The 10,669-nt window shown below is 45.4% G+C and overlaps 1 protein-coding gene across 2 annotated transcripts in view; it reads left to right on the top strand.

The window, feature by feature from the left end:
• The window catches only part of spag17 (sperm associated antigen 17), a 34,868-nt gene that overhangs the window by 10,517 nt on the left and 13,682 nt on the right, over positions 1-10,669 (top strand). For both annotated transcript variants that reach the window (XM_025005557.2, XM_037976590.1), the window contains exons 19-34: positions 452-519; positions 1,809-2,057; positions 2,141-2,255; positions 3,508-3,654; positions 3,800-3,910; positions 4,051-4,136; positions 4,252-4,351; positions 4,463-4,626; positions 7,130-7,217; positions 7,335-7,489; positions 7,605-7,749; positions 8,264-8,499; positions 8,621-8,791; positions 8,934-9,076; positions 9,314-9,444; positions 9,597-9,730. In XM_025005557.2, coding sequence (XP_024861325.1) covers positions 452-519; positions 1,809-2,057; positions 2,141-2,255; positions 3,508-3,654; positions 3,800-3,910; positions 4,051-4,136; positions 4,252-4,351; positions 4,463-4,626; positions 7,130-7,217; positions 7,335-7,489; positions 7,605-7,749; positions 8,264-8,499; positions 8,621-8,791; positions 8,934-9,076; positions 9,314-9,444; positions 9,597-9,730 — 2,243 coding nt within the window. The remainder of the gene's footprint in view (positions 1-451; positions 520-1,808; positions 2,058-2,140; positions 2,256-3,507; positions 3,655-3,799; positions 3,911-4,050; positions 4,137-4,251; positions 4,352-4,462; positions 4,627-7,129; positions 7,218-7,334; positions 7,490-7,604; positions 7,750-8,263; positions 8,500-8,620; positions 8,792-8,933; positions 9,077-9,313; positions 9,445-9,596; positions 9,731-10,669) is intronic.

Raw genomic sequence — 10,669 nt, 5'->3', positions numbered from 1 at the left:
CTTATCATTAATACTACTATGTGTGTGCGTGTGCGCGCGCAAGCGTGTGTGAGTGAGTGAGTGAGAGACGGAGAGAGAGAGAGAGAGTGTGTGTGTGTGAAGAACGCTGATGAGATATGAAATAACCAGTAGCCAATTGAATAAGCTACCCTTTTGGATTTATATATTTGTAAATCTGACTCTCAGTGCCTCACCAACCATGAACCTCACCGCACGTCACTGTTTTAGTTTAACTAGACTTTTCGCCACCACGGTTATTTTCTGAATCCATTGTGTTCATGATAAGCAAAAGAGCTAAACCATTTGTCTGAGAGTTTGTTTACTGATTTAGCACGTAGTTGTGGCTTCTGATGAACGGTTTGTCCTCCATACGTCACTTTTTATTTCTAACCAGTTCTCCAAACTAGTTTGCCACATCATGAGCGCGGTCTTTGTTTCCTTCTTTGTTTAGAAGATGCTCCACCCGACGCAGAGGAGGAGAAAATGCTGGAACCGGTCATCAGGAAAGATTCCATCAAAGTCAGTAACATCCAGCTCGTTACACTGAACACACACACACACACACACACACACGTATTCGTTACTGCCTCCTGCCACGAATGGTAGGCAATAATGTAATTACCTGTGTGTGCGTTTGATTAACTACAGCAGGGGTGTCCAATCCTGGTCCTCGAGGGCCACCATCCTGCATGTTTTCCTTGTTTCCCTGCTCCAACACACCTGATTCAGAGGTTAAATCACCTCTTCATGTTCTGCAGAAGCCTGTTAATCACCCATTGATTTAAAACAGGTGTGTTGGAGCTGAGGAACAAGTAAAACCTGCAGGATGGTGGCCCTCAAGGACCAGGATTGGAGACCACTGAACTACATGATTACCTCCTGGATTCAACCCAATCCAAAGATGGCCTCCAAGCTTTAACAAACACGGAACATGCAATAACTCGGTCGATTTAAAAGCTACTGAGCTGAAATTTGGTGTGGTAGTAGCTGAGAGTTGTCCTCATGAGGTACTTTAAGCACTGACAGTGTCAGGTTTTGTGCCGATTGGACCCAAGAAGTCAGAACCGCTCAAAGGACGAGGAAGAAAAAGCAAAGATTTAGAGTTCAAAACGGCAACTTTTTACAAAGGAAACCAAAAAGCCGACTTGGCAAGAAAAAATACAAAAACCTTAAGAACCTCGAAGCACTCTGAGAGTTCCAACCTCCGCCAAGGCCTGAGGGTCGCTGTCCGCTCGGATCGCTTGTTCCTCGCGCCGCGTTTGACGATTCCTGAAATTCACTGGAAATCCGTTCATCGCTTTTTGAAAACGCTACCGAAAACACGACCTCCTTGGCACGGAGGGGGGGCGGGCACCTGAGGGGAAAAGAGCGGGAAATATCTCCGTATGCTGGACTGAGGACTGAATGAAAGCCGGGAGTTTAAAAGTGCAGGGAGTTACATTATCGCCCGCCTTTCATGGCTGCAGGAAAATGAAGACATTTCTAGTTCAGGAAGTCGTTTTAATCAGGAGTTTAACCCCAAAGAAAACTGTTTACACACTCAGGGTCGAAGCTAACAATATATTATAAATCTCTTTTCATATTATCTTGTTGCTTTGTATCCCTTTCTGAATTTTAATGGGAATACTATACTTTATTACAATCATTAACTCTTGTTTTATATATATATAAATATTCAGAAATAGTAATATGGGATCAAAGTTTAATCATCATATATCGTCGTCTTGAAACGGAACAGATTTTAAAGTGTTTTAAATTTGTTCTGTCCCTCCTGTGACTCCCGGGTCTTGGTCTCGTTGTCGCCGCAGGCCTGGAAGTTGGAGCAGGAGCGAATGAAGGAAGAGGAGACGACGAAGAGGTCGAAGAAGGAGAGCACGCCTCGAGCCAAGCAGCAGAAAGACGAGGCGGCGGACAAGAAGAAGGCCAAGACTTCGTCTGCTGACAAGAGGAGCCGAGCGGATACAGCCGCCAGCAAGGCCCCCGCGGGGGCCGACGCGACGGCAGCCCCCACGGCCACTCAGAGCGAAGAGCCGCAGCTCACAGAGGAGCCTGAGAAAGTAAGGAAAAACCAGCAGCCAGGGTTTTTACTTTAGATGAATTTAAACAGTGAGGATGTGTGTGTTTACGTGCGTGTGCTCAGAGGTTCACCGGCTACAGCATGGACGGGCGGTTGATCCGCGCGTCGGGTCGGATCCAGAACCTTTACCCCCCGGATGGAGGACGAATCACTGTGGAGAATGTTGGCTTTGTTGAAGGTATGGTTGTTAAATCCAAGAAAAAAAAAGTAAAAACAAATAAATCCACCCATCCGCTTTCTGACGCCTGTCCGTGATCGGGTCACTGAGGCAGCAGGTTTAGGAGGGAAACCCCGGATATCCCTCTCCTCATCGTCACTTTCCAGCTCCTTTTGTTGGATCCCAGGCCAGAGAGGTCTCCTCCTAGTGGGACGTGCCTGAAAATCTGTCAGGAGGCTTTCTAATCAGACGTCCAAACCACCTTGGTTGACTCCTTTCGATGTGGAGGAGCAGCGGCTCCTCTGAGCTGCCCTCCCCAGATGATAGAGCTCCTCACTTTATTTCTAGAGCTGAGCCCGGCCGCCCACTTCAGCCTCTTGTATCCAGGATCATGACTCCCAATGCCCGCGGGCCAGATCCGGCCCTTGGTGACACTTTATCTGGCCCCCCTAAGACAACATTTAAGCTTCATTAGATCCGTCCGTCCGGTCGGTGACAGATCGAGTCTCTGTCGCCTTTTATTTCTGTTTACTGACGTCTTCTTGTTGCTTTGAAGCCAAGAAAAGTAGTTTTAATTTCTCAGGAAGCTTTTATTTTGAAGTAGAAAAGGCGGGACCGATCAAACTCTTGTTGGTTAAACATTCAGGAGACGATGTTGGATATCTGCCCTGAGAGCGAGTCAGCTTTGATGTTTTAATGTCTTTTTCTGTATTTTCTTCCTGTTTCAGATAAATGTTAGAATCTGTAGGATCAGAGTTTTGTTGACGGCTTTTTAGCTGCTTTAATGGAGGAAAAACTCATAAGAAAACAGAAGAAATGACGACTAATGACGCGTCAAACTACATTTGTTCTAAATTCTGTAGAATATGTAACTCAGAAAAGTTACTTGATATTACCTGTTTGAATAATTTAATATATTACGGCTAAAACTGAGGTTAATTTATGTATTCTTTCAATAAATATTGGCCCTTGGCTGCGACCAAGATGTTAATTTTGGCCTCCTTGTGTTTCTGAGTTCGGCCCCAGATGCTTCAACTTCTCCACCTGAAGCAAAGACTCACTCCGGACCCGGAGGGTTGAGAACAGTCAAATATGTCCGTCGTTTCATCTCAAACCAAAACATGCAACCAACTAAACACCCTTCCTTTTTCTGAAGAACAACCAAACCAACAGTTTCCGTTAGACTTTCTGAAAAAAGGAAACTAGATCTCAGATGATTTTCCTCTGAACCTCCGCATGTCGCCACTTTTTCTTGTCTCACCCGTGTTTTTAGGTTCCAGCCTGACCAAAGTAGCCGTGAAGAAAGACGGCCATCATTTCTACACGCACATCAACCAAGCTGTCGCCGTCGCGGATCCTTCAGAGCCTCCGTCTGGAACACAAGACCAAAAAAGCATCCATCCGAAGGAGGACTGTCGAGGTGAAGATGCATTAAAGCAGCTCCCCGGGTTTCACGAATGTCTTTAACCTTCAGGCCTCTTTGGAGCCACATTTGCAAATCTTTACGTTATTTAGAGAAAACACTGGGTATCCCCTAAATAACGACATGTTTGTGTCTGTTTTAGAGCCCGAGGCTATGGTCACGAAAAGAGTAAAGCAGGGCTCCTTCTCAGCTCTTCTCGATAACAAAATCCACCTCTCATACAGTTTCTATGGTCCCACGGGAGAACGTGAAGGTGTCCCACACACAAAGTTCAGATCAGTTCTGCATTTATGCATGTTCTTGTTTTAGCTTAAGTCATAAAGAGGCTAAATTTTCTTAGCGAGTGCTTAAATATCTCTGTGTTTGGAATAAATAAAGTAAAATTTGTTCTAGTGGGTCCCGAGGAAACAAACGAGGAAAACCCAAAAGGAATGGACCTGGAGTCCGTTTCCTCCAGGAGACAAATCCAGTCCAGTCAGGTGAGACCTCCAGAGTCCTGGATCTCACAAACGCACAAATACAAACTACTGTAAATCCTAATCGTTTGACTTTTTTTTTTTTTTTTACCTTCTCCTCATATCTTCATGGTTTAAGGGGTGTGAAGACCAGTCAGCTTTGCCTTCAGGGTCCTTCAACAGCCTGACCCTTTCTGTCCCTAACGGCCTCCTGGTGCAGTTCCTGAGGGAGGATCCAGGTCAGGGCGATGAAGTTCCAGTGTTTTTTTTTTACATACCGTGAAATTAAACTAACGGCGCTCCAGTAAAGGTGCTTTCAGCTCACGGGTTGCAGTTGCTCTTGTGTCCAGGCGTGTCACTGCAGGAGCCAGGTGTCGTGGTGAAGCAGAGCTTTCCTCTCCACGTTAAAGAGCAGGCGCGTCTCCTGCCGGACGCCACCCTCTCCACGGAGCTGCACCGCGTCATCACCGACCGGGGAGCCGTGATCCGTCACATGAGAGACGGATCCACAGAGGTACACACACACACGCGTTAATGCTGAAAATGAAACACAGCTGTCTGCACGACTCCCAGGCGTGGCGAACTGTGAGAGCGATACGAACTGTTTGGCTGTCAGGGCGGGGGGCACAGAACGTGGGCTTATCTTCAGGCTTAAACCACAAATATTCCCAGCTTTTCGCCGATGCGACGTTCGGCTGCTGGTTGCTTCCCGTTTGTCACGTCCAGCTCTTAACTTCACCTGGTCAGCCCATGTGGTGTTTGAGGTCGGTCACATAGCCACAAACACGACGCTCCTACAGACTCTCCTTGTTAATAATCAGCCTCCGTCTCTGCTTAAGCCAGTACTCAGTGTTATCGCCATAAGAAATATAAGATACTGATTTTTTTAGATACTTACAACTTAGACAATATATTTCAGCAAACATTCTGAAAGCCTGTACCGCAGAGTCTAACGAGTTAATTCAGTTGGTTTCACAGACTTACTCCAAGCCTGGCAAGATTACTATTTCCAAACTTTATCAGGGATTGTTGAGATCCAAAGGAAATTCAACAGACTATGTTAGGAAAAGATGGGAGAAAGAGTTGAACATTGAAATATCACAAAAGCAGTGGGACAACATGTGTGAATCCGCTGCTACAACATCCTCCTCAAACCATTGGCGTGAATTCAGTTGGAAAAATTTGTTACGTTTCTTTAGAACACCAAAGCAGCAGCCTTATAGAAACCCTGATGCATCTAAATGCTGGAGGGGGTGCGGGGTCACAGAGGCAAATCACTCCCATATTTTCTGGTCTTGCATTAAGATAAAGACTTATTGGAAGGATGTTCTGGGGAAGATTGAGTCAATTTTGGGTCTTAAATTCCAACAACCCATTATGTTACTGTTACTCGGAGCTGTTCCTGAAGGCCTAAACGTGAATGACAAATATTTATTAAAAATCTTCAGTGCTACAGGCAAGAAACTGATTACTCGGAAATGGCTTCAACCTGATCCACCAACGTTAAAGGACTGGCTGGTACTGGTGGAAGAAACCCACCAAATGGAAAAGTTAACGTTCATGCTGAGACTGCAACCGGACCTTTATAAAAAGAGATGGCGCAAATGGTCGAAATCTCTGGAGAGCGATGAATAATCTCCCTCTGTATAGTCTCCCTCTCCTCTGTTATTTAAAAGCTGCTCAAAAAAAATGGAAATGATATCTGTTTACGGTTTTCATCCTGTAATATGTTTAACATAGTCAGAATGTGAGTAATTTCTCTTGTCGACAGTCTGTTTTTTCGGTTCTGAGTTTGTATGTGTTCGTTTAAAAGAAAAACTCTCAATAAACAGAAAGTAACAAAAAAAAGAAATATAAGATACTAAGAGCGGGAACTACAAAACGAGGTGTGACAAAAGGAATCTGCGACGACATTTGAGTCAAAATGCATCCATATGTGTTAAAATGTGGGTAGCATAGTGGAGCAGCGGTTAGAGCTGTCGCCTCACAGCAAAAAGGCTGCAGGTTCACTTCCTGACCTGGGGCCTTTCTGGATGGAGCATTACTCCAATACTCTTGGTTTCCTCCCATAAACCGAAAACATGCATGCTGGGTCATTGGTGACTCTTAAATTGTCCCTCGGTGTGAGTGAGAGCGTGAATGCTTGTTTGTCTTGTTTGTCTCTGTGTGTCCCTGTGATGGACTGGAGACCTGTCCAGGGTGTCCCCCCCCCGTCTCTCACACAGTGACTACTGGAGATAGGCACCAGCTCCCCGCGACCCGGAAAGGAGAAGTAGGTGAAAAGAAAATGGATGGATGGATGTTGAGAAATGGCAAGAATTGTATCCGTTTTGGTTGGATCTTCAAAACAACGTTTTGCGCCATCTCAGACAACGTTGCAAGATCTCACGCTCAGAATATTTGTTGGTGTAGATTCTCAGTCATCCAGGCCATGGTAAAATTCAAAAAAGGTTAAAAAAACAAAAACAACTGGACTTCTATTCTGTAGTTGAAGACATTTCGCTTCTCATCCGAGGAGCTTTCTCAGTTCAGCTCCTCGGATGAGAAGCGAAATGTCTTCAACTACAGAATAGAAGTCCAGTTGTTTTTGTTTTTTAACCTTTTTTGAATTCACGCTCAGAATATTTGTTGGTGATGATGCTCAGCTTCTACCACACCAAATTTTAGCACAATGTCCATAAAATTGGCTGAATTATAGTTGTTTTTTGTGTTTTCTAAGGTCCATTAGCTGTGGTGACTGTCTCCAGAAGTTAATTCATTGTCGATGGACACCTCGTGATTATTTCCTGAAAGTTTCATTAAAATCCGTTCAGTTGGTCATCAGATATTTTGGTAACAGACAGACAGAGTCGACTCCAAACAGTTAATACTAAGCAGAGTTTATGTTCAATCTGTTGGTGCTCAGATCATGTGTTGGGGATAAACCTAAGCCACCACCACACCAAATTTTATTTTATTATATTTTTGTATTTCTGAGTTGTCAGTAACAAACGCTAATGTTTTTGTCTGTACCGTAGGTTCTGTTCGCAGATGGTTCGGTGAGTTTCAGACAAGATTCTGGTCCAGTTTGGGTGCCTGATACGGAAGCTGACAATAACAACAAAGGTTTGACCCCAGCACCATCAAAGCCCGGAGCAGTTTTTCCTCAAACCTTCCTCCTGAACTCGATGCTGCACCTGCGCCACTTCACTGTTAAACTTTTTATTATTTGTGCGTGAACAGGTCAGACCCCAGAGACGGAGGCTGAGCCTCACAGAGGATGCTGGCAGACGACAAGTCCATCCGGAGATCGCGTTTGCACTATCGGGTCCACCCACGAGCACCTACCCACCACCTCTCTGCTCACCTTCACGGCCACAGACCCCGTCAGCCATCAGGCGAGACCCGCGTTGCAATATTTCAAAGATTCCCGCAACGAACCTTTTTTCCAAATGTCAGCATCTGTTTTAATTACGACCTCATGTCGTTGAGCTTCACGTGCTCTTTTTCCAGGTCATGCTAAGCCGGGAGGATTTAGTGGTTTTAGTCCAGAGCCCCGATGGATCCCTCATTGTGGAGCATGCAGACGGAACCAGGATCACCAGTTTCCTCCAAGACGGGACCTTTACAGGCACCCCACATCACCTGCTGCACGCAGGTGACCATTAAACAAACACGCTCGTCTCTTCGTGGCCCCGTCTACACCGCTCTGAATATTTCTTAATCTGATATTTATTTCCTACATTTGAACAAAATGCTGTAATACCCAAGCAGCACCACTAGGTGGCGACATCCATATTAATGACATATCAGAATACAGAGAAGGAACATTTTTAGCTTAGGTAAAGATTCTTTTTCTTATTTATTTATTTTTTGCTCTGATATTATTTACAGTTTTCTCTTATTTATGAACCATTTCAGCACACGATCGACGTTCATTCAATGAAATGAGAGCGACAGGAAAAACTTCTCCGGTGTTATTTAGGTTCCCAGAGCAAGCGTCGTACAGATCCACCAAAAATAGAGCTTTTGAACGAATCTCCGCTTTGGAAAGCAGTTTTGAAACCATCAATTTCTCTCTCACTTGTGTGCAAATGCAGCCGGAAATCTCTTCCATTCTTTTATTTTCTTGAGGACGCGTCTGCATGTCCGTCTCTCGTTTCTTTTTCCAGGAGAGAAACCAGAAAGCGTCAGATCGGCCTCTGGGAGCGGGCGTCCTGACGGGAGCGTGCGCGGAGACGACGAGCAGGTTGGGTTTGAAAGGGGCGGTCCGGCCGTCGGCGAGCGGGCGGTGTTGGTGGAGAAGGAAGGCTGCGCCTCGGTGGTGATGTACCCTGGGCGTCACGCGGCTTGCGTCTTCTTAGCCGACGGAACCATCATCACGGGGAACAACAGAGCCGAGTACGAGGTGCGTTTGGTGCCGGTTAAACAAAAGCAGAAATCAACAATTGAACGGAAACAAAATGTTATTGTAGAATGACAAGAATCACCCCCATGTGCGTTTATGTTTGTTTCCGTTTATGTTCCAGGTGTTTCCATCGAGCGCGGGGGTTCTGCAGATCCAAGGTGACGGGAAGTGTACGTACTCCTCTGACCCGCCTGTCGGCCCTGACCCAAGTCACCGACCAGGACTTTACACCATGAGTCACGCAGACGAGGTGGCCTGCGACGTCACGGACGACGACGGGAATCACTTCCAGGTCTGTTGCTATGGTTACAAGAGGATGAACCCGCGCTGTTGCGGAGATCGTACCGGGAAAAACATGTGCCTGCAACTTTAACAGAATAATTGGTGAATGAATTAAGAGTTTTTACTGCGTTACAAACAATGTTGGGTTGCAGGTGATGGAAGATGGGCAAGTTTTTGTGCTGCGTTCAAGTCCTGCTGCCAGCATCCCGACACGTGACGAGGAAGAGGAGGAGGAGGAGGAGGACAACGAGAAACGGGCCGGGCTTCTCGGAAAACACGAAGCTCACCGTCCCAGGTGCCCTGCCCAAACACCGGTGTCCAATCAACTGAAAAGCCGAAACCGAGTAGTTAAAGCTAGAAGAAGCCGAAGCCTAGCTACAAGTTAAAGTAAAACCTGAATGAATCACTTGTGTTATGGTTTCACACGATAAAGTTTCGTAAAAACGTTCATTGTTTTGTCTGCGGCAGGTTACGGTTACTGTAGCTGTTTGGGTTTTGGTTTTGTTTTTTTAATCGAAGTTTTCTCTTCCAGGTTATTTCTGGTGCACGAAGATGGTTCAGGCACTGAGTTGTTGAGCTCTCAGGCCGTCAAGGAGCTGCTCAACCGGGCGTACTCGGATCCCACCATAGCGGTGCTGAAGGAACCTCTGCCAGACAAACCAGGTGCGTCTTCGTAAATAAAACGCGTTCATTCGCAAACTGTGACAAAGAATATGTTGTTTTTTTCTGCGAAACATGTATTTTTTTTCCCCTGATAGTTTAGGAGAAGTGAAGAAAAACAGAACAGGTGAGATTAGTGTGTGTGTTTGTTTCAGATGAGTTCGGCATCACCATCTTGAAACCCGGCCAGCGGAGCGTGTGGTCCCAGTGGCTGCTAGAGAAGCAGGAACCTAACATCACCCCCGGCAACCTCAGGAGCCGCAGCTGGAACGACTTCCCTGCAGTGGAGGTACAGATAGAACCCGAGGAACTCTGTTTTCTAAGAGAACAGTCAGAACGCCAACTTCTGAGTGACGGCTGAAGAAGCTGAAGCAGAGTTGCTACAGCTAAAAGAAGCAAAACACTAAACAAAAGCTGACAGAAGCTAAACACTTAAAGCTGAAAGTAGCAAAACAGTAGAAAAAAACTAGAAGTAGCAACAAATACAACTAGAGAAATCACGATTTTTTCCATATTGAGCAACAAAAGAAATCTGAAATCTGCTGAAAAGCTAAAACTGAGTTGTTAAAGCTAAGAAGCAAAACATAATGGCTAAAAGCTCAAGGTAGCAAAATGCTAGCTAAGCGCTAAAAGTAGCAAAACACTAACAAAACGTTAAAAGCAGCAAAAGCCTAGCTAAAAGCTTAAAGGAGTGAAACATTAGCTAATAGCTCAAACTAGCAAAACACTACCTAAAAGTTAAAAGAAGCAAAATGCTAGCTAAACGCTAAAAGTAGCAAAAACTAGCTGAATGCTAAAAGTAGCAAAAGCCTAGCTAAAAGCTAAAAGGAGTAAAACATTAGCTAGAAGCAAAAAGGAGAGAAACTGTAGCTAAAAGCAACAAAATGCTAAGTAAAAGCTAAAAGGAAAAAACTAACTGAAAGCTGAAACTAGCAAAAGACTAACTAAAAGCTAAAAGAAGCAAAATGTTAGCTAAATGCTAAAAGTAGCAAAATACTAACAAAATGTTAAAAGCAGCAAAAACCTTGTTAAAAGCCTAAAGGAGTGAAACATTAGTTAAAAGCTAAAACTAGCTTCGCTCTCTCTGGGGTTGCTTGGACCCCCTGAGCCTGTCCATCGGTGCCGTGGTTGGCCCGCTGCCTGGGCGGTGCTGGGCCTGTCGGGCGGTCGGCGGGGGTGTCTGCTGGTTGGTGGGGATGTGTGTGGGTGCTCGGGGGTGCGGGCTCCC

Source organism: Kryptolebias marmoratus, linkage group LG7, assembly GCF_001649575.2.
Source record: "Kryptolebias marmoratus isolate JLee-2015 linkage group LG7, ASM164957v2, whole genome shotgun sequence".
In the NCBI taxonomy this organism is placed as follows: Eukaryota; Metazoa; Chordata; class Actinopteri; order Cyprinodontiformes; family Rivulidae; genus Kryptolebias; species Kryptolebias marmoratus.
Note: the sequence above shows the minus strand (reverse complement) of the source record. Positions and strands in the feature narration are given on the sequence as shown.